The sequence below is a fragment of the Coregonus lavaretus genome, assembly GCF_964263955.1.
Source record: "Coregonus lavaretus genome assembly, chromosome: 33".
Classification (NCBI taxonomy): domain Eukaryota; kingdom Metazoa; phylum Chordata; class Actinopteri; order Salmoniformes; family Salmonidae; genus Coregonus; species Coregonus lavaretus.
Window position 1 is genome coordinate 17,288,314 of NC_140020.1, and position 22,556 is coordinate 17,310,869.

Genomic DNA, 22,556 nt, shown 5'->3' on the forward strand with positions numbered 1-22,556 from the left:
AACAAGGCTTGAGAACCTGTCGAGCCAGCTGAAGCATGGAAGCCTGACGAGCCAGCTGAGGCATCCCTGGTTGCTTCGGCAGCGGCACCCGGACCCGATGTCACCAACAAAAACAACAACAACAAAAAAACAGTCCCTGATGCTTCCCTTCAGTGAAGCGTTATTCTGTAACAATGTACGCTGGGAGTCGGGAAGCAAGTACATGAAGTGCATTTAATGATAAATAAACATGGAACAAAACAAGAGTAGCGTACAGACAGGAACAGAGTAACAGAATCAATAACGCCTAGGGAAGGAACCAAAGGGAGTACAATATATAGGGGAGGTAATCAGGAAGGTGATGGAGTCCAGTTGAGTCTGATGAGGCGCTGGTGCGCGTAATGATGGTGACAGCTGTGCGTAATAAAGAGCTGCCTGGTGACCTAGAGGCCAGAGGGGGAGTAGACGTGACAACTCATCTCTAAAACAAAATCAATTTAGATCAAAAGAGTCCATATTAACAAAGGAAACGGTAGGACTAATAGTACAGATAGATAGCAATAAAAACTGTGCCATAGAGGCACAGAATAAGTTAGAGGAAAAACAAAAATAAATGGAGGAACTTCTTCAAGAAAGATCAAGTGTAATATATTATAAAAAATAAAGCGAACTGGATGGAACATTGGGAAAAATCTCACCAAATTATTTTTTTATCTTCAACATAGAAATGCTACCAAAAATAATTTACTGAAACTTGTGACAAATGATGGAGTCACCCATGATTCACCAAACTATATTTTGAAAGAGTACATGTTTTCGTTTCAGTCTCCTCCATCGCCACTAACCGAAGATAACTGTATGGATTTTTTTTTCTATTAATAATGTTAAATGAACAGCTGTACAGAAAGACTAATGTGAAGGCCAAATTACAGAGGAGGAACTTCTTGATGCAATTAAAGCATTTAAGTCCGGGAAAACTCCAGGGTTGGATGGCATACCAGTGGAGGTATACCAAACCTTTTTTGATATACTCAGAGGACCGTTATTAGCAGGTTTTAACCACTCCTACAAATATGGTAGATTATCATAGCTGACTTTGAAAAGGCTTTTCATAAAGTACACCTGGAATTTGTATATTTGTACGCTTTGTATATACAGTGGGGGAAAAAAGTATTTAGTCAGCCACCAATTGTGCAAGTTCTCCCACTTAAAAAGATGAGAGAGGCCTGTAATTTTCATCATAGATACACGTCAACTACGACAGACAAATTGAGAAAAATAAATCCAGAAAATCACATTGTAGGATTTTTAATGAATTTATTTGCAAATTATGGTGGAAAATAAGTATTTGGTCAATAACAAAAGTTTCTCAATACTTTGTTATATACCCTTTGTTGGCAATGACACAGGTCAAACGTTTTCTGTAAGTCTTCACAAGGTTTTCACACACTGTTGCTGGTATTTTGGCCCATTCCTCCATGCAGATCTCCTCTAGAGCAGTGATGTTTTGGGGCTGTCGCTGGGCAACACGGACTTTCAACTCCCTCCAAAGATTTTCTATGGGGTTGAGATCTGGAGACTGGCTAGGCCACTCCAGGACCTTGAAATGCTTCTTACGAAGCCACTCCTTCGTTGCCCGGGCGGTGTGTTTGGGATCATTGTCATGCTGAAAGACCCAGCCACGTTTCATCTTCAATGCCCTTGCTGATGGAAGGAGGTTTTCACTCAAAATCTGGCCCCATTCATTATTTCCTTTACACGGATCAGTCGTCCTGGTCCCTTTGCAGAAAAACAGCCCCAAAGCATGATGTTTCCACCCCCATGCTTCACAGTAGGTATGGTGTTCTTTGGATGCAACTCATCATTCTTTGTCCTCCAAACACGACGAGTTGAGTTTTTACCAAAAAGTTCTATTTTGGTTTCATCTGACCATATGACATTCTCCCAATCCTCTTCTGGATCATCCAAATGCACTCTAGCAAACTTCAGATGGGCCTGGACATGTACTGGCTTAAGCAGGGGGACACGTCTGGCACTGCAGGATTTGAGTCCCTGGCGGCGTAGTGTGTTACTGATGGTAGGCTTTGTTACTTTGGTCCCAGCTCTCTGCAGGCCATTCACTAGGTCCCCCCGTGTGGTTCTGGGATTTTTGCTCACCGTTCTTGTGATCATTTTGACCCCATGGGGTGAGATCTTGCGTGGAGCCCCAGATCGAGGGAGATTATCAGTGGTCTTGTATGTCTTCCATTTCCTAATAATTGCTCCCACAGTTGATTTCTTCAAACCAAGCTGCTTACCTATTGCAGATTCAGTCTTCCCAGCCTGGTGCAGGTCTACAATTTTGTTTCTGGTGTCCTTTGACAGCTCTTTGGTCTTGGCCATAGTGGAGTTTGGAGTGTGACTGTTTGAGGTTGTGGACAGGTGTCTTTTATACTGATAACAAGTTCAAACAGGTGCCATTAATACAGGTAACGAGTGGAGGACAGAGGAGCCTCTTAAAGAAGAAGTTACAGGTCTGTGAGAGCCAGAAATCTTGCTTGTTTGTAGGTGACCAAATACTTATTTTCCACCATAATTTGCAAATAAATTCATTAAAAATCCTACAATGTGATTTTCTGGAAAAAAAATCTCAATTTGTCTGTCTTAGTTGACGTGTACCTATGATGAAAATTACAGGCCTCTCTCATCTTTTTAAGTGGGAGAACTTGCACAATTGGTGGCTGACTAAATACTTTTTTCCCCCACTGTATATTTATATATTTGGATTTCATGTAACTGACATACACAAAATAGTCCAAATTGGTGAAGTGAAAGGAAAAAATAACCTGTTAAAAAAATATATAAAAAAAAAATAACTGAAAGTTGTGCGTGCATATGTATTCACCCCCTTTGCTATGAAGCTCCTAAATAAGATCTGGTGCAACCAATTACCTTCAGAAGTCACATAATTAGTTAAATAAAGTCCACCTGTGTGCAATCTAAGTGTCACATGATCTGTCACATGATCTCAGTATATATACACCTGTTCTGAAAGGCCCCAGAGTCTGCAACACCACTAAGCAAGGGGCACCACTAAGCAAGCGGCACCATGAAGACCAAAGAGCTCTCCAAACAGGTCAGGGACAAAGCTGTGGAGAAGTACAGATCAGGGTTGGGTTATAAAAAAATATCAGAAACTTTGAACATCCCACAGAGCACCATTAAATCCATTATAAAAAAATGGAAAGAATATGGCACCACAACAAACCTGCCAAGAGAGGACCGCCCACCAAAACTCACGGACCAGGCAAGGAGGGCATTAATCAGAGGCAACAAAGGTACTCTGGTCAGATTAGACTAAAATTGAGCTTTTTGTCCATCAAGGAATACGCCATGTCTGGCGCAAACCCAACACCTCTCGTCACCCCGAGAACACTATCCCCCACAGTGATTTTTTTTCATCGGCAGGGACTGGGCTTAGAGAAGATCTTATGTCAAGTGTTATTGAAGTATTGTGGTTGCAGGTTCACTTGCCACATCTAAAGCCTTTTCTTTTGGGGTGTTGCTATAGGCCACCAAGTGCGAACAGTCAGTATTTAAATAATATGTGTGAAATACTTGAAAGTATATGTGATGTAAACAGAGAGATCTACTTTCTTCGGGACCTGAATATTGACTGGTTTTCATCAAGCTGTCCGCTCAAGAGGAAGCTTCTTACTGTAACCAGTGCCTGTAATCTGGTTCAGGTTATTAATCAACCTACCAGGGTGTTTACAAACACTACAGGAACAAGATCATCCACATGTATCGATCATTTTTACTAATACTGTAAAACTTTGTTCTAAAGCTGTATCCGTACCCATTTGATGCAGTGATCACAATATAGTGGCTATATCCAGGAAAGCCAAAGTTCCAACAGCTGGGCCTAAAATAGTGTATAAGAGATCATACAAAAGATTTTGCTGTGACTCATATGTGGATGATGTAAAAAATATTTGTTGGTCTGATGTGATTAATAAGGAGCATCCAGATGCTGCACTTGATGAATTTATGAAATTGCTTCTTCCAATTATTGATAAACATGCACCTGTTAGGAAACTGACTGTTAGAACTGTTAAGGCTCCATGGATTGATGACGAATTGAAAAACTGTATGGTTGAAAGAGATGGGTTCCCCTCTCTCCACTGGGGTTCTCTGCCTCTAACCCTGTTACAGGGGCTGAGTCACTGGCTTGCTGGTGCTCTTTCATGCCGTCCCTAGGAGGGGTGCGTCACTTGAGTGGATTGAGTTACTGACGTGATCTTCCTGTCTGGGTTGGCGCCCCCCCTTGGTTTGTGCTGTGGTGGAGACCTCTGTGGGCTATACTCGGCCTTGTCTCAGGATTGTAAGTTGGTGGTTGAGGATATCCCTCTAGTGGTGCGGGGGCTGTGCTTTGGCAGAGTGGGTGGGGTTATATCCTTCCTGTTTGGCCCTGTCCGGGGGTTTCTTCGGATGGGGCCACAGTGTCTCCGGACCGCTCCTGTCTCAGCCTCCAGTATTTATGCTGCAGTAGTTTATGTGTCGGGGGGCTGGGGTTAGTTGGTTATACCTGGAGTACTTCTCCTGTCTTATCCAGTGTCCTGTGTGAATTTAAGTATGCTCTCTCTAATTCTCTCGTTCTCTCTTTCTCTCTGAGAACCTGAGCCCTAGGACCATACGTCAGGACTACCGGGCATGCTGACACCTTGCTGTCCCCAGTCCGCCTGGCCTTGCTGCTATTCCAGTTTCAACTGTTCTGCCTGCGGTTACGAAACCCCTACCTGTCCCAGACCTGCTGTTTTCAACTCTTAATGATCGGCTATGAAAAGCCAACTGAGAGACCTGAGCCCTAGGACCATACGTCGGGACTACCGGCCGTGGTGACTCCTTGCTGTCCCCAGTCCGCCTGGCCTTGCTGCTATTCCAGTTTCAACTGTTCTGCCTGCGGTTATGGAACCCCTACCTGTCCCAGACCTGCTGTTTTCAACTCTTAATGATCGGCTATGAAAAGCCAACTGAGATTTATTCCTGATTATTATTTGACCATGCTTGTCACTTATGAACATTTTTGAACATCTTGGCATGGTTCTGTTATAATCTCCACCCGGCACAGCCAGAAGAGGACTGGCCACCCCTCATAGCCTGGTTCCTCTCTAGGTTTCTTCCTAGGTTTTGGCCTTTCTAGGGAGTTTTTCCTAGCCACCGTGCTTCTACACCTGCATTACTAGCTGTTTGGGGTTTTAGGCTGGGTTTCTGTACAGCACTTCGAGATATTAGCTGATGTACGAAGGGCTATATAAAATAAAATTGATTGATTGATGGGGCAAAAGGAGTGGCTAATAAGTCTGGCTGCACATCTGACTGGTTGATTTACTGCAAACTCAACAAAAAGAAGAAGAAACTGTATTATGAAGCCAATATCAATGATATAAAGAATGATGGGAAAAAAACTTTGGAGTACTTTAAATGAAATTATGGGTAGAAAGACAAATTCAACTCCATCTTTCATCGAATCAGATGGCTTATTCATCACAAAACCATTTGATGTTGCCAAATATTTTAATGATTACTTCATTGACAAAGTGGGCAAACTTAGGCAGGAAATGCCTACAATGAACAGTGAGCCATCATATTCATGCATTAAAAAACAAATAATGAAAGAAAACATTGCCCGTTTGAATTTTGTAAAGTTAGTGTGGGAGAGGTGGAAAAATTATTGTTAACGATCAATAATGACAAAGCTCCTGGCATTGACAACTTAGATGGAAAGTTACTGAGGATGGTAGCTGACTATAGCCACTCCTATCTGTCATATATTTAATCTGAGCCTAGAGGACAGTCTTTGTCCTCAGGCCTGGAAGGAAGCCAAAGTAATTTCGCTTCCCAAGAATGGTAAAGTGGCCTTTACTGGTTCTAACAGTAGACCTATAAGCTTGCTGCCAGCTCTTAGCAAACTGTTGGAAAAATTGTGTTTGACCAAATACAATGCTATGTCTCTGTAAACAAATTAACAACAGACTTTCAACGTGCTTATAGGGAAGGGCACTCAACATGTACTGCACTGACACAAATGACTGATGATTGGTTGAAATAAATTGATAATAAGAAGATTGTGGGAGCTGTACTGTTAGATTTCAGTGCAGCCTTTGATATTATTGACCATAACCTGTTGTTGAAAAAACGTATGTGTTATGGCTTTTCAACCTCTGCCATATCGTGGATTCAGAGCTAGCTATCTATCTAATAGAACTCAAATAGCTTTCTTTAAAGGAAGCTTCTCTAATGTCAAACACAGGGCAGCTCTCTATGCCCTCTACTCTATTCTATTTTTACCAATGACCTGCCACTGGCAATAAACAAAGCATGTGTGTCCATGTATGATGATTATTCAACCATATACGCATCAGCAACCACAGCTAATGAAGTCTCCGAAACCCTTAACAAAGAGTTGCAGTCTGTTTTGGAATGGGTGGCCACTAATAAACTGACATGCCACCAGGGGTCTTTTCACAGTCCCCAAATCCAGAACAAATTCAAGAAAGCATACAGTATTATATAGAGCCGTTATTGCATGGAACTCTGTTCCATCTCATATTGCTCAAATAAACAGCAAACCTGGTTTCAAAAAACAGATGAAGCAACACCTCACGGCACAACGCCTCTCCCCTATTTGACCTAGATTGTTTGTGTGTATGTATTGATATGTAGGCTATGTGTGCCTTTAAAATTGTTTATGTAGTTCTGTCCTTGAGCTGTTCTTGTCTATTAATGTTCTGTATTATGTCATGTTTCATGTTTTGTGTGGACCCCAGGAAGAGTAGCTGCTGCTTTTGCAATAGCTAATGGGGATCCTAATCAAATAACAAAAAACCCTCCTCTTCCGCTCGGTGTTTGATCATCCTGTGGAGGGCCGAGAGGGGGGTGAGCGTCTACTCCGACTATGCCAGGGATCTAGGACCGCCTCGGAGTTCGCCCTGGAGTTCCGGACCATCGCAGCCTCCACCGGATGGAACGATTCGGCTCTGGTCACCGTGTTCTGCAGCGGACTGCAGGAGGAGGTACAGATGGAGTTAGCCTGCCGTGATGACAACCTGTCACTCGACCAGCTCCATCAGCATGGCAATCCGAATGGACAACCTCCTGCGGTCCCGACGAAGACCTGCGCGGAATCCGGAGCCCATGGCTACACCTGCTCCGTGGCTAGAGCCGATGGAGGTGGGCTCTGCACGTTTGCCCGAGGCAGAGTGTGGGAGAAGGAGGAATCTGGGCCTCTGCTCCTATGGTGGAGAAAGGGGTAATTTCTCCCCGACCTGCCCTCTATCCACTAATAGGCAAGGAGGTGACAAGCCAGGGAAATTCCCCTGCTCCAAACCAGGTAGAGGAGAGGTAGGAAGAGGAGACCCCCATCATCCCTCCATTCTGTATCATCGCGCCAGTGGTGTGGGACCTGGACGCCGACATACGGCAGGCTCTGCGTACGGAATCCACACCTGCACAGTGCCCAGAGAACCGTGCCTACGTGCCCACGGGTGTGCGGGACCGCCTCCTTTCCTGGGCGCACATGGCGCCTGTGTCGGGTCATCCTGGGATAGGCCGTACCATCACCTGCTTGACTGAGAAGTACTGGTGGCCCACCTTGGCTAGGGACGTCCAGGTTTACGTCTTTTGCTGCTCCATCTGTGCCCAGTCTAAGACACACATATACCTCCCTTATGGAAAGCTCCTTCCCCTGCCGGTTCCACAACGACTCTGGTCTCACCTCTCGGTGGACTTTGTCACTGACTTTCCCCCCCTCCCAGGGGAACACCACCGTTCTCGTCGTTGTGGACCGGTTTTCCAAAGCTTGTCGCCTCCTTCTTCTGCCTGGGCTCCTGTCGGCCATGCAAACCGCAGAGGCTCTTTTTACGCAAGTCTTCCGGCACTACGGGATCCCGGAGGACATTGTGTCAGACTGTGGTCCTAAGTTCACCTCACGCGTATGGAAAGCGTTCATGAAACGCCTGGGGGTCACGGTCAGTCTCACCTCCGGGTACCGTCCTCAAGCTAATGGGCAGGTGGAGAGGGTCAATCAGAAAGTGGGCTGGTTTCTGAGGTATTACTGTCAGGACCGGCCGGGGGAGTGGGTGGATTTTCTACCTTGGGCTGAGTACGCGCAGAATTCCCTCCGCCACTCCTCCACTAACCTCACTCATTTCCAGTGCGTGTTGGGGTATCAGCCGGCCCTGGCACCTTGGCCTCCGAGCCAGACCGAGGCCCCTGCAAGTGGTTTCGGTGCGCTGAGGAGATCTGGAATGCTGCGCACACTCGTCTCCAGCGGGCCGTGCGTCAGCACAAGGAACAGGCAGACCACCTGTTTTCTCTCTAGACGACCGGGTCTGGCTCTCCACCCGGAACCTGCCCCTCCGCTTGCCCTGCCAGAAGCTGAGCCCGCAGTTGGTGGGGCCGTTTAAAGTCCTGAGGAGGGTTAATGAGGTAACATACCATTTGCAACTCCCTGCTGATTACCGCATTAACCCGACTTTTCATGTGTCTCTCCTCAGGCCAGTGGTGCTTGGTCCCCTCGCTGAGGCTGGACCCAGTGACGCCCTGCCTCCTCCTCTGGTCATCGAGGGAGGTCCGGCGTCGTACTCGGTCCGTGAAGTCCTGGATTTGAGGCGTCGGGCGGGGCGTCTCCAGTACCTCATCGACTGGGAGGGGTAAGGCCCAGAGGAGCAGTGCTGGGTTCATGCGGTGGACATCCTGGACGCTTCGCTGACCAGGGATTTTCACAGTCGGCGTCCTGATCGACCCGTACCGCGTTCCTGTGGTCGTCCCCGAGGCCGGTGTCGTCTCGCTGCTGGTGCAGTGCGTCGGGGCTCCGGAGGTCTACGTCACCGGCCTTCTAGGCGTCACTGATCTGGTTCATTACCACCAACCCCGGACTGTCTTGTCTCATTAAGCACACCTGGATCCCATTCCCCCTGATTAGTATGTGTATATATGTGCCCTCTGTTCCCCATTGTCCTTGTCGATTATTGTCGCATGTCCGTTGGTCTCGTGAGTACCGTGTATTGTTCTCTTGTAATTACGGGTCTCGTCCCGTGTATTGTTTAGAGGTTTACACCTCGCTCTTTTGTTTGGGTTACATCCCTGTGTTGTGTATATATATATATATACCTGTTTGTTTTGGGCTTCATCCCCGTCGTTGTTCATGACGTACCTTGTGTTGGGTGGAGAAAATAAAACCCCTATTACGTATTCCTGCGCCTTTTCAAATCCTTATACAACGTGACATGTTGTGTGTGTAGAATTGGTCCATTTTGTTTTTCCTCATGGGATGGTTGGATGTGCCACAGTATTCTAAAAGAAAACCTTGCAAACAACACTGTAAACAATAATAGAGCATAGTCAAGGAAATTGGAGCAACAGAAAGCCACAAGTCATGCAACGAGGAACCATAGCCCATTATCCATCGGAATAGAGTTATTTTCCTCTGAGCGCTGAGCACAGCGTTGTGGGAGAAGATTAGATAGGGTTGAGGCTGTAATCATTTTCAATCCAGCGGTGCTGCGGGCTTCTTCATGCTGGCAGAACGACGCTCCGCAGGGAGCACAGAGAGGACACTGATCCCCAAAGCAACGCTTGACCTGACCGCAAGGTGACCAGAGGAGAGAAGAGATATGATGATTGGCTGACAGCCACTCTCCTTCTGATCCATAAATGCGGGACAGGCTAGGGCGTTCAGCCAATGAGTGTTCCTCCATTGTAAGGGATACATACTGTACATACCACACACACTTCTTAGTCTGTGCCTTGAATGAACATTTCACAGGCATATCTAAACTCAAAGGGTTGATGGAAGATCACAGTAACAACCAAGGGACTATTGTAATAAAACCACACTGAGACAAGGATCTTGTTTAGATTTGAATGTATTAGCTATAAAATCATCTCTCAAACAAAATAAATAGTTATTTGATAAACTTTTAAACAAGACTGGTGCTCAAACCAACCTGCATAGCTAGTTATGAGATAATACGTCAATACAGACTAGCTTTATTCCCTGTAAGAGATAGTAATACTATATGAAATGGGTTTTTCTTCAGCGGTCTGGTAGCCTTGCAGGTTTGCTTGAATATCAGCCCTAGTCTGAAATCCATGTCTTGGTAGAAATGCAATTTTAATTGTAACACTGGTATTCAAACTTTTTCAGCAGGGACTATTTTGGCAACCCCAACTTTGGATACCACTGCTGTAACATGTAAACTCTACTTTTATACTTTTGGATATATGATACATTAAATCACCCACCTGTCCTAGATCACACAGATGATTCCCTGTCTGGTTTGGCACATAACTCACTGCTAAGAACCATGAACTGCATCACTTTGCATCTCTAGCACGCATGTCTTTCACATTCAAACTTTATGACAGCAAACATGGATGCAAGGGGCCAAAACATTGTAACATGACATAAACAATATTGACAGAGATACAAGACATTTCAATTTAACATCTTAATACTGCTAATTTCTGCATTACTGTAACTATATAACTGCATCTGATTTCAACATTATTTATGTACTGTATGTTGTAAAGTAGAAACATTTATGTACAGCAAATAAAACATTTGAGAATGATTCACAATCATTAAAAGACGGCAAAGTTACGACATAATTTCATAAATACATTTCAGAAGTGGCCCACCATTGTACAATGTTCTTTTGCATCATATTGTAAGAGAGACCAATCAAAGTAGATGACTTGAAACTAGGGTGATGAAACTAGTGTCCATTCTCTTCTTTCAGGTTTCTTGCATTAGTGTTTGTTGGATCCTTTTATTTGAGATTTCAGCCTTATATCTCTTCTTCAACTTTGTCGCAAATCTCCTCTTGACCAAATAATTTTCACCTCTATGAAAATAATGAAATTATGACAATGTTTTTCCTCCCAATATTTCATATGGGATAGCAATGATATTAACACATTTTAAGTGTGATTCAAGAACACTTACTCTTTGAGTGTATCCAAGGCAAAGCAAAAGTGAAGACACTCAAAGTCATTTCTCTTCACGCAGAAGCACCGTCCCACCTCTCTCCTCAGTCGAACAGGGAAGGAGCCCACTCCATATGGCACTACCTGACTGGAGAGAGTTACGGGAATGATGAGTTCACTATGTACATACACTGATAAACACAACAGCTTTTAATTGAATGTTCGTCTTTGTCAACTTACAAAGGGAACTTAGTGTTTTGTTTTATTTTATTACAGCACAGGATGTCAGGAATTAATTTTTCAAGTGCTCTTAACCTTCTAGAGTCCAAGCCCTGTCTAAGCCGGGGGAGGAGAGTGGGTGGGTTCTAAGCTAACATATGGAATTGTATTAAGATGGTCATACCAAGGATCATTTAGCAATTTTATTTTGAATTAAGGTATCAAAAAATTCTATAAAACAATCATTGGATGAAACATTGAATTTGCCATTACTGTTATTAGTCAATAGAAACACATTGAATAACAAATTCACAACATGGAACAACAGATAGTTCCACAAAAAATCTAAAGGAAGTTTGTTCTGAAGTGTCTGTCCTATATCTGAGAAATATAAGATCAGGAAACTATTTTTGTTTTATTTACGTATTTATGCCCTTAGTTTAGTGTCTAAAATATCTCTATATATACTTCCATTCATTTTCTAACTAGTACCGGGACCTTCAGATGAGTCTTGTGAGGCTTGTGTGTAGCCCAAACAGTTCAGATGCTACAGACAGAAGCTATCATGTTTATGAGAGTCTCAACTTTCAATAGAGTGGTCATAATACTTTATAGGCCAAACTGTTCGGGCGCTACAGACGTTTTTGTGAGAAGAGCAATTTTCGGGACATCTCACGGTCTGACAAACACCGCTCTAGCTCTGCCACCTATCACCGCAAATGCGGAAGGGTGATATTTACATTTGACATTTTAGTCATTTAGCAGACGCTCTTATCCAGAGCGACTTACAGTTAGTGAGTGCATACATTTTTCATACTGTATGATATCGGCAGATGCGGTGGATTGAGACACAGCCCATGCAAAAAACTGATATCTCCCACTTTGGTGGGAATTATTTTATTATGTTAATTTATTTTGGGCTAAGGGGCGCTTAATAGCTCAATATCCTATATTATATCTCTATTGGCACTCACAAAATGCTTTTACAGAACCAATGAGGCAGATCATGTAAAAAAAAACTGTAAAGCTGAGCAAACACTGGTGTCTAGTGAGTCTCGAGGGTATAATGTATTAAACCTGACTTACAGAACACAGAGAGGACGCCAGTCTACCATAACACATTTATATATCCTAAATCTGCTGCTTCATTGCTCTGGATATTAACCTGATCCTGAAGCCAACCAGAGCCAGTCTGCCTGCCCGACATGATGGCTTGTTGCCCATCTCATGCCTGGGACATGTTAACAAGACCACACAGTGAACTGATTCCATATGCTATGCATGACTCAAAACATCCCCATCAAACAGGGTCACCTCCTCCCTGTGTTCTCCACACACCGTCACACACATGCACACACACACACATGCACACACATGCACCCATCTGTCTGCCTGTCTGTCTGCCTGTCTGTCTGAGCAGCCAAAACATCTGCATTCCATACTGTGTTTTTGGCAGCTGTTGAAAGGTGACCCTTTCATTTTCCCCCCTTCGTCTCTTTCTCTCTGTTGAAGTTTAACCTCAGTATTTTTGGATGGTGAAAGCCTGTCTCTTTAGCTGCCAGTAAGTGTCCTCTACTCTTTATGAACTGTGAACTGTCTTAGTTGCAAGAGTTGGCGTTGGAAGTAGATAGCTTGAGTCAACAGAATTGAGTAGAAACCATGCAAGAGTCTCAGAAGATCCTATGCTCAGTTTGGAAATGAATGATTATTTGTGAACATTAATGTGAAATGCAATATCAGTTCCTAACTGCTGATTTCCATTCTTATGTTTAAGTATGTTTGGTAGGAGGAACTGTGGTATTACCGATGATATGATAAGTGCATGTCATGGTTCCACCTGTCACCAGAGGGCGACAGAGACCGTCCTAGAGACTATTATGACACTCAGGTGTTTTCTATTTTCTAATTACGAGTTCCCCTTTAAGAGAGGTGTGTTTTCTGTTTCCCTTTGCAGTAGCTTGATTAATTTGTCATGTGTGTTTGCCTCCTGAGTAAGTTCTCTAGTGTTTGATGTTTTCTCAGCGTTACTGTAATCCTGCTGCTACCTATTCTCAGTAAAGTATTTATGTTTACTTTTACCACTGATTCCTCGTTTGGTCTGTTCTCTGCTCCTGGGTCCAACCTCATCATGTCACAGCAAGCTACTGCCACCAACATGGACCCAGCAGAGATCACCCTCATCAAGAATGTTATAACCCACCAAGGAGCACTGTTGAGACGACAGCAAGAACAACTCTCCTAAATATCTGAGACCCTTCAGGCACTTATCAATTCCCTCCAACCCCAACCCAGGAGGAGCCAATGCCCAAGTCTCATCGCCCAGTACTACAGGTGTCGCCATAGGTCCTCCAGGGAACCTGCACCGGGAACCCAAGATCCCTGCCCCCGAGCGGTACGACGGTCACCCGGGAGGATGCAAGGGATTCCTTACTCAGTGCTCTCTGGTGTTCGAGTTACAGTCCTCCTCGTTCCACACCGATCGAGCCATGATCGCCTACATCATCTCTCTACTCTCGGGCAGGGCCCTGGCATGGGCTACGGCGGTGTGGGAACAGCAGTCACCATCCTGCAACTCCATATTGGCCTTCCCTGCCGAGTTGCGACGAGTCTTCGACCACCCAGTCGGTGGGCGAGGTGCAGCAAGCCGACTGTTCAGACTCCGCCAAGGGACCAGACCAGTGGCTGACTTCGCCATTGAGTTCCGCACCCTCGCCGCTGAGAGCGGGTGGAATACGGAGGCACTGGTTACCGCTTTCCACCAGGGTCTGTCTAACCCCATCAAGGATGAACTGGCCGCTCAAGAACTGGGAGAGGACCTTGAGTCACTGATAACACTGGCAATCAGGCTTGACAACCGCATCCGAGAACGTGTGAGACAGGTGTTTTATACGCAATTTTGGTGCGGTGGCAGGGTCCCAGACCCGTTTTTGCTGTACCCCCGAGGCTGACAGGGCATTTGTGGAGCTCAAGGGACGTTTCACCTCAGAGCCCATCCTCGTTCATCCTGATCCTACTCGTCCCTTCATGGTAGCGGTGGACGCCTCAGACACCGGAGCAGGGGTGGTCCTTTCATAGCGGAACGAGGAGGACAAGAAACTGCACCCATGCGCCTTCCTCTCCAAGCAGTTCTCGCCAGCGGAACGCAACTACGATGTAGGCAATCGGGAGCTCTTGGCAGTAAAGTGGGCTCTTGAGGGGTGGAGACACTGGTTGGAGGGGGCACCTCATCCTTTCGTGATCTGGACAGACCATAAGAACTTGGTCTCCATTCAAGAAGCCAAGAGGTTGAACTCTCGCCAGGCTAGGCGGGCTCTGTTTTTTCACAGGTTCAACTTCACACTAGCCTATTTCCCGGGATCCAAGAATCAGAAGGCAGACGCCCTGTCCCGTCAGCACGATGTCTCTAACGAGGAGAGGGGCTCCGAGCTTATCATCCCCAGTTCCCGCATTGAGTATTGAGACCACAGTACGACATGCCCAGAACCGAGAACCTGACCCCGGTGGGGGTCCCGCTAACAGGCTCTATGTTCTGCGATCAGTCCGGTCCCAAGTACTTAAATGGGGACACACCTCTAAATTGTCTGGGCACCCAGGGGTTAATTGGACACTGGAGTTCCTGAGGCGGAGATTCTGGTGGCCCAACATGACTGAGGATGTGATGTCCTTTGTGATGGCCTGCTCCACCTGTGCCCAAAGTAAATCTTCATGACAGCGACAGGCTGGATTGCTCCAAACTCTGCCCATCCCCAGCCGGCCCTGGTCCCACCTGTCTGTATCACAAGGTGACCTCCTTCCCAAGGGCTGACCACTATCCTGGTAGTCATCGATGGGTTCTCCAAAGCAGCCTATTTCATTGCTTTGCCCAAGTTGTCCTCAGCGAGGGAGACCACTACTCTTGATTACCCATGTCTTTCGACTACACAGACTTCCCCAGGACATTGTCTCGGATCGTGGGCCCCAGTTCGTGGCGCGGTATTGGAAAGCCTTCTGCTCCCTGTTGGGGGCGTCGGTGAGTCTCTCCTCGGGGTTCCACCCACAGTCGAATGGGCAGACTGAGCGGGTCAACCAGTAGCTGGAGAAGTTCCTCCGCTGTTTTGTCTCTTCTCAGGCTGTCAACTGGAGCAAATTCCTCATCTGGGCGGAATATGCTCACAACACACTGCCAAACTCATCCACTGGACTGTCGCCGTTCGAGTGTCAGTTCAGGTTTGCCCCCCCATATCCTGAACAGGAGGCCGAAGTGGGGGTGCCATCAGCCGAGGCATTCATTCGCCGATGTCACCGCACCTGGATCAGAGCGCGATCCACCTTGCTCTGCTCCTCTGTCCGACATCAGCACCAGGCAAACCGACACCAAAGGGCTCTTCGGCTCCTCCGACTGGGTCAACGGGTATGGCTGTCCACCCGTGATCTTCCCTTAAAGTTGGACTTGCGGAAGCTCGCTCCGCGCTATGTTGCACCATTCAAGATCCGGAGTCTCATCAACCCAGTCACTTACCTTCTCCAGCTTCCCAGGTCTATGAAAGTCTGTCCATCCTTCCATGTTTCCCGACTCAAGTTGGTAAGAACCAGTCCCTTCTCTCCCCCCACACCTGCCCCTCCGCCTCCTCGACTTACTGAATACTGCCAGGCCTATACTGTCCGGCGTCTGTTGGAGGCTCTTCGGGTCCAAGGTGCCCTGCAGTACCTGGTGGACTGGGAGGGTTACGCTACCGAGGAGCGGGCGTGGGTGCCTGCCAGGGACATCCTGGATCCGGGACTGGTTCGGGAGTTCGCCCTGGCTCCGCAGCTGGAGCCGCTTCTAGAAGACGGGGGTACTGTCATGGTTCCACCTGTCACCAGAGGGCGACAGAGACCGTCCTAGAGACTATTATGACACTCAGGTATTTTCTAATTGAGTTCCCCTTTAAGAGAGGTGTGTTTTCTGTTTCCCTTTGCAGTAGCTTGATTCGTTTGTCATGTGTGTTTGCCTCCTGAGTAAGTTCTCTAGTCCTAGTGTTTGTTTTTTTCTCAGCGTTACTGTAATCCTGCTGCTACCTATTCTCAGTAAAGTATTTATGTTTACTTCTAACACCGATTCCTCATTTAGTCTATTCTCTGCTCATGGGTCCAACCTCATCATGTCACAGGGCAACAACAAAGGATCACATAATTGCATACTACTACTGTGATTCCATGTTTAAACATAGCACAGGACCTACACTGTATAGGTCTTGGTCTTTAGTAGCTGTTTTGGGCTAACCATTGGAAAGTATATTGGCAAACTTATAAAAACCTTGTACTTCCAGAACACATATGAACGCCTGAGGAAACAAGGAATTAACAAGAGAGGCCAGATGCCCTAACCGCTCCTCCAACTAATTGGATGTAGGATATTTGGCTCAGGAAGTACTGTATGTTCAGATCCAACTTATTGTGGGTCAACTGTAGTGTTGAAGTTCACTGGTATTTCGTGTTGAACAAGAAACTTCAGCAGGAAAGAGTTGAGAGAGAAAGTCTGAGTTGATGATAGACAGTAACTGTCTCTTATTTTAAATTAAATCCTTGACACTGTGGTTTTGAGTTTTACGAAGTACCACAAATCATCCAGCTCATTACACTCTGATGTGATAATAAATCACGAAAAACCCCTGTGGCTTCTCAGAACACTGTCACAACATACGATGACTTAATATGCAATTATAAACTGGGTGGTTCGAGCCCTGAATGCTGATTGGCTGACAGCCGTGGTATATACCCGTATACCACGGGTATGACAAAACGTTTATTTTTACTGCTCTAATTACGTTGGCAACCAGTTTATAGTCCTGTGTAGCTCAGTTGGTAGAGCATGGCGTTTGCAACACCAGGGTTGTGGGTTCGATTCCCACGGGGGGCCAGTATGAAAATGTATGCACTCACTAACTGTAAGTCCCTCTAGATAGGAGCGTCTGCTAAATGACTAAAATGTAAATGTATTAATAGCAAAAAGGCACCTCTGGGTCTGTGGTATATGGCCAATATACCACGGCTAAGGGCTGTATCCAGCCACTCCGCATTGCGTCATGCTTAAGAACAGCCCTTAGCCGTGGTATATTGGCCATAAACACACACCCCCCCCCCCCCCCCCCCCCAGCCTTATTGCTTAATTATACTGTACAATATGGCTCAATACGCAAATATGATACAGTGTGAGAATTGATCATTAAAATGTTATGTATCTCCACCTTTGCAATCTGTCCAACTAAACTAAGTATAGAAAAACTTCTCTGTTTTCACAACACAGATATCTCTGTCTTAGAGATCTTTCTAACTACGTTTTGTTTATGAGAGGGTGAATTCTATTTGTGCTGTGAGATGTTGTTCTTGATGGACTCACCTAGGAGTGTTGACCCAGACGATGCCAATGTGGCAGAAGTACACACATTCTTTATCATTCAGGTTCTCACAGGAACAACGCTTCTCCCGCCGTAGGGGCCTGTGGACGAGCTGCATCACGGGGCCCTCCTCTGGACCAGGCCCAGGGGCGGTGGGGTCTGAGTATGCTGGGAGAGAATGAACAACCCCATGAATAAAGCATTATATCAAAATAATACTATAAGCTGATGAAACTTTTACAAGGACAGACGGTACAGAATTGTGAGATTGCAGTTACTCCATTTTCATTAGTTTCTGAAGTATGCACTGTAGATCATTTGGCACTGCTAATGCTGTTCTAATCTTGACACATCAGCCCCATTTTACTGTATGCTTCTCAAAAGGGCCAGCAGTCTATAGAACAGTCCACTTATTGACTGGCCTCCAGCCCGTCTCACCGTCTATAGCCCATCTCACTGCCACTGGGCTGCACCTGGCAACATATATTTTTATTTTATTTGTATTGATTTTTTTCAGTCTTTATGCGATGCGCAATGCAGAGAACACCAGAAGAAGAGTTATCACTGTGAATTATTGTAATGTTTGTTTATCTGTCAATTAATCCCATAACTGGCGATTTGACACGATTTTTTAATTCATTCATTCGATAGCTTTCATCCAGTCCTCTGGTTATTCATTTGATGTCAGTCAGACACAGTATTACTCCCTGATAGCCCAGATGAAGTCTAGATTATGCTGCCACTGTATGTGCACTCTAATAGGTACAGGGAAAACATTTTCTGATAGTGGGACTGTCTACTCTGATAGCGGTACTGTCTACCCTGATAGTGGTACTGTCTACCTGATAGTGGTACTGTCTACCCTGATAATGGTACTGTCTACCTGATAGTGGTACTGTCTACTCTGATAGTGGTACTGTCTACCCTGATAGTGGTATTGTCTACCCTGATAGTGGTACTGTCTACCTGATAGTGGTACTGTCTACCTGATAGTGGTACTGTCTACTCTGATAGTGGTACTGTCTACTCTGATAGTGGTACTGTCTACCCTGATAGTGGTACTGTCTACCCTGATAGTGGTATTGTCTACCCTGATAGTGGTACTGTCTACCTGATAGTGGTACTGTCTACTCTGATAGTGGTACTGTCTACCCTGATAGTGGTACTGTCTACCTGATAGTGGTACTGTCTACCTGATAGTGGTACTGTCTACCCTGATAGTGGTACTGTCTACCCTGATAGTGGTACTGTCTACCCTGATAGTGGGACTGTCTATCTGATAGTGGTACTGTCTACTCTGATAGTGGTATTGTCTACCATGATAGTGGGACTTCTACCCTGATAGTGGTACTGTCTACCTGATAGTGGTACTGTCTACCCTGATAGTGGTATTGTCACCCTGACAGTGGTATTGTCTACCTGATAGTGGTACTGTCTACCCTGATAGTGGTACTGTCTACCCTGATAGTGGTACTGTCTACCTGATAGTGGTACTGTCTACCCTGATAGTGGTACTGTCTACCCTGATAGTGGTACTGTCTACCTGATAGTGGTACTGTCTACCCTGATAGTGGTACTGGCTACCTGATAGTGGTACTGTCTACCTGATAGTGGTATTGTCTACCTGATAGTGGTACTGTCTACCCTGATAGTGGTATTGTCTACCTGATAGTGGTACTGTCTACCTGATAGTGGTACTGTCTACCTGATAGTGGTACTGTCTACCCTGATAGTGGTACTGTCTACCCTGATAGTGGTACTGTCTACCCTGATAGTGGTACTGTCTACATGATAGTGGTACTGTCTACCTGATAGTGGTACTGTCTACCTGATAGTGGTACTGTCTACCCTGATAGTGGTACTGTCTACCCTGATAGTGGTACTGTCTACCTGATAGTGGTACTGTCTACCTATAGTTATTGTGTTTTCCGCATCTAACCCTAATACATTTCTCACAGCTTTGCATTTTCTTATGTCAATTGTATCAAACTGTTACACCCTGTAAAAGACTAGTTCAATAAACGTGTTATAAAACTAAAGTAGTGGAGAATCCCAAATGCCATGTGGATTTGGGTTCACCCCAATGAGTCAGTGCCGGACCACATTGTACCTTGCACAAGTTCCTCTAGTGCATTCAGGCGTCTGCTGGGGCAAGCCACGAGTGCAGCTTCTGATAGCTGGGCTTGCCTTTGGCTTTTTATCACTTGAATGAAAACAGATTTCCCTTGTACACCCAAATGGTCCTCTTCAGCTCTTCATAAACAAGTCTCATTGAAAAACCCCTAATAGAGAGTCTGATCATACAGGTGTTGAGGGATTTACGTAAATTAGATTTGATTGACGTAAATAGCTGAGTTAAATCATCTCCTGATCAGGAAACTCTTTTTTTTTTATAGTGGATTTGTTACTTTAGACTCCTCAATGCAGAACAGATGCCCGGCCCATGGATTGTACGGTATTGGCACTTAGTATGGAAATGTTACACTACAAGCCTTGCATGCCTCCTGAGATGCCATGCGATTGCCAAGCAAAATTTAATTTAGCGACCTGTTTGGAGAAGTGAGCGTTCACTGCTTTAGAGATTCAGGAGTTGATTGCCAAATACATCCATGAGATTACTATTTAATCCATACCCACCCCTTTAGTGCAAAAACCGTCTCTGGCAGAATGTTGAGGCAATGTTGTCAGAGCCCCTGGCCCTGTGTTTTTACAAGATTAGTTCTGGATATAACAGGATAACCTACCACAGATTCTATCCCTGGTAATCTTGTATATACATATGATCTTCTTTTTGGGTGGCATAGTACCACAAGCAACAGTGGTGCTGTGTATAACGGGGTTTATGGATTCCAGATATTGCTGAACTAACCAATGTTAAACTATTATTATCATGTATCAGAAACAATAAACCAAAGAGTGTACTTTAACAACGCCTAGTTAACCATGACACAGGAAATTGTTTTTAGAAGTATCTGTCTAATCAAATCCATAATAATAATCCATGTTAACCAATGCTCCTGAATTCCCTGACTCATCTAATTAAATGAGAGAGGACTTTTATTTCCCTTCATAATGTCTTGACTTTGACATATAATCTACAAGCTCTCTATCCAAATGATTTGGATTGACATTTATGGTGAATGTCTTTCCTGGTTCAGATCATTGGGGTGCTGTGAAATGTAAGTTCACCACCAGAGCTGAATCCCTGTTTCCTCCAGCTAAAGCCTTCTACAGGAGTGAGGGGGTTGCCAGGAGGGCCCGGGTATAGAACTGACTTCTGTTCTGTGGTTCCTAAGGGAATGTGCAGCACACATGGACAGCAACACATAAAGTAGAAATATTCAGACCAAAAGGGCAGTATATTTTTTAGAATATGCTGAATGGGTCGTTCAAATTCCTCAAAAGCGCTTCATGATATAACAATAGCCCATTGTGAACACCTGTCGCATTGTATCTTCTGATCTAGAGATATTACCTATCTCGAGATACAGTATCTATAGAGAGTACTTATCTCTAGATAGTTACCTCTTATTTTTGCTTGTGTCCTGACATAAGATTATCAGTTTTGTCCTTCTTCGATCGAGGAGTCTGTAGGTGTTTTTGACTTTTCCCTCTGATTAATATATGGTATTTAGGTGTCCCTGGTAATTTAAGGGCCAGGTTGGGGATTTAATCAGAACACTGAGGTTTACATTAGCTCGCACATAAATCCTATGGTCAAGGAGGACATCAGTCTCAAGCGTAGATAAGGCCTTTGGGTTGTCAGAATCTCCACATTTCTCCTCTCCATTTCCCTTTGCCTGTACATATATGATATCATCCAAAGTTGTAAAGTACAGGTATGTTTTATCCATTGTTTTATCCTTTCCCTTTGTTTTGAAACGTGTACTACAGAACACTGTCCTCATTCGACATCAGCACAAAAATTATATCAGTTCACAACATTGCATCAGCAGCAAAGATTATATCAGAGGTTAATTATGCGTATGCATACAGAATATTGTAACTCTTGAGCAGGGGATTTGGACATTTCCTTCATAATAACAGTTGTCAAAATAATATAAAACAGGCTGTACAGTTCCCAGTAGACAAAATAAATCAAATTGAACAAGCTGCTCTTTGGAAAAACATGTCAAAGCAGACAGAGATAAAAGCAGGCAGAAAGCAGACAGGCATCTGCTCACAGGCATGGCCAACATGAGGGCTCACTTACCTACTACATGTTGTCTCTATTAAACCTCAGCTTAGGTGCAACAATTACACCCCACAGGATAGTAAAACACACTTTATTCCAATTGAAACAAAAAGCGCTCAATAATCATGTAAAAATCTGAAATTTCAGGAGAAAAGTCTTTACCTTCATGCTCCAGCATCAAAACCAAAGTAGTGGCCAGGAAGTAAAAAGTGGTGAGATCCATTATTCTGTTCCAATGTTCCAAACAGCTGTGAGTACAAACAGCTCCAAATTCAAAAAAGATAGTGACAATTTCTCTTTGAGATACGCGAGAGGCAGTTAGATCCAGAAGCAGCGACCAGTGAGAAGTGGAGCTCGGAGAAGCTTTGGAGTCAGTCCCAGGCTCTGCTCTGGTCTGGTCTTAAGCAGCAGTACCTCAGACACCTCAAGCACCACCACACCCTCCCTTCCTCCTTCCCAGACTCTGTCTCTGTCACTACTGCTGCCTCTTCTCTCCCAGGGCTACCCCCACGGAGTCCCACACATGGACAACAGCCCTACATGTGTGTGTGTGTGTGTGTGTGTTGTACACCTCTGCCATGTGCTGCAGGCATGCCAGTTACTGATAACATACAGCAGGAAAGAGCTACCTTGAGAGAAGATGGTTCTGATCCTGTAAAGTGTTCTCCCACTGACCATAAGGTGTGCAGAAGATGTTGTCACAGTCCAAGCCAGGTGGGACTAGATTAGAGCCCTGATATGACTTCAGAACCAGATAACTAGGAAAGAAGATGTTTTAGTGTGATGGGAACTGCGGAATAATTGGTTGTCAGACTCCCAGCAGGCAGTGGATTTGG

At 45.0% G+C, this 22,556-nt stretch overlaps 1 protein-coding gene across 1 annotated transcript; it reads right to left on the bottom strand.

Annotated features, from left to right (window-relative positions):
• Positions 1–10,759: 10,759 nt before the first annotated feature.
• On the bottom strand, positions 10,760–22,006 carry LOC311108370 (endothelin-2; the record flags this gene model as incomplete). The annotated part of the gene is made up of 4 exons (XM_084151005.1): positions 21,883–22,006; positions 17,528–17,693; positions 10,970–11,098; positions 10,760–10,868 (listed from the first exon to the last, which is right to left on the bottom strand). Exons 1-4 carry the CDS (start codon positions 21,941–21,943, stop codon positions 10,760–10,762), a joined length of 465 nt encoding a protein of 154 aa, XP_084007131.1. The 5' UTR covers positions 21,944–22,006.
• Between the last annotated feature and the right edge of the window lie 550 nt (positions 22,007–22,556).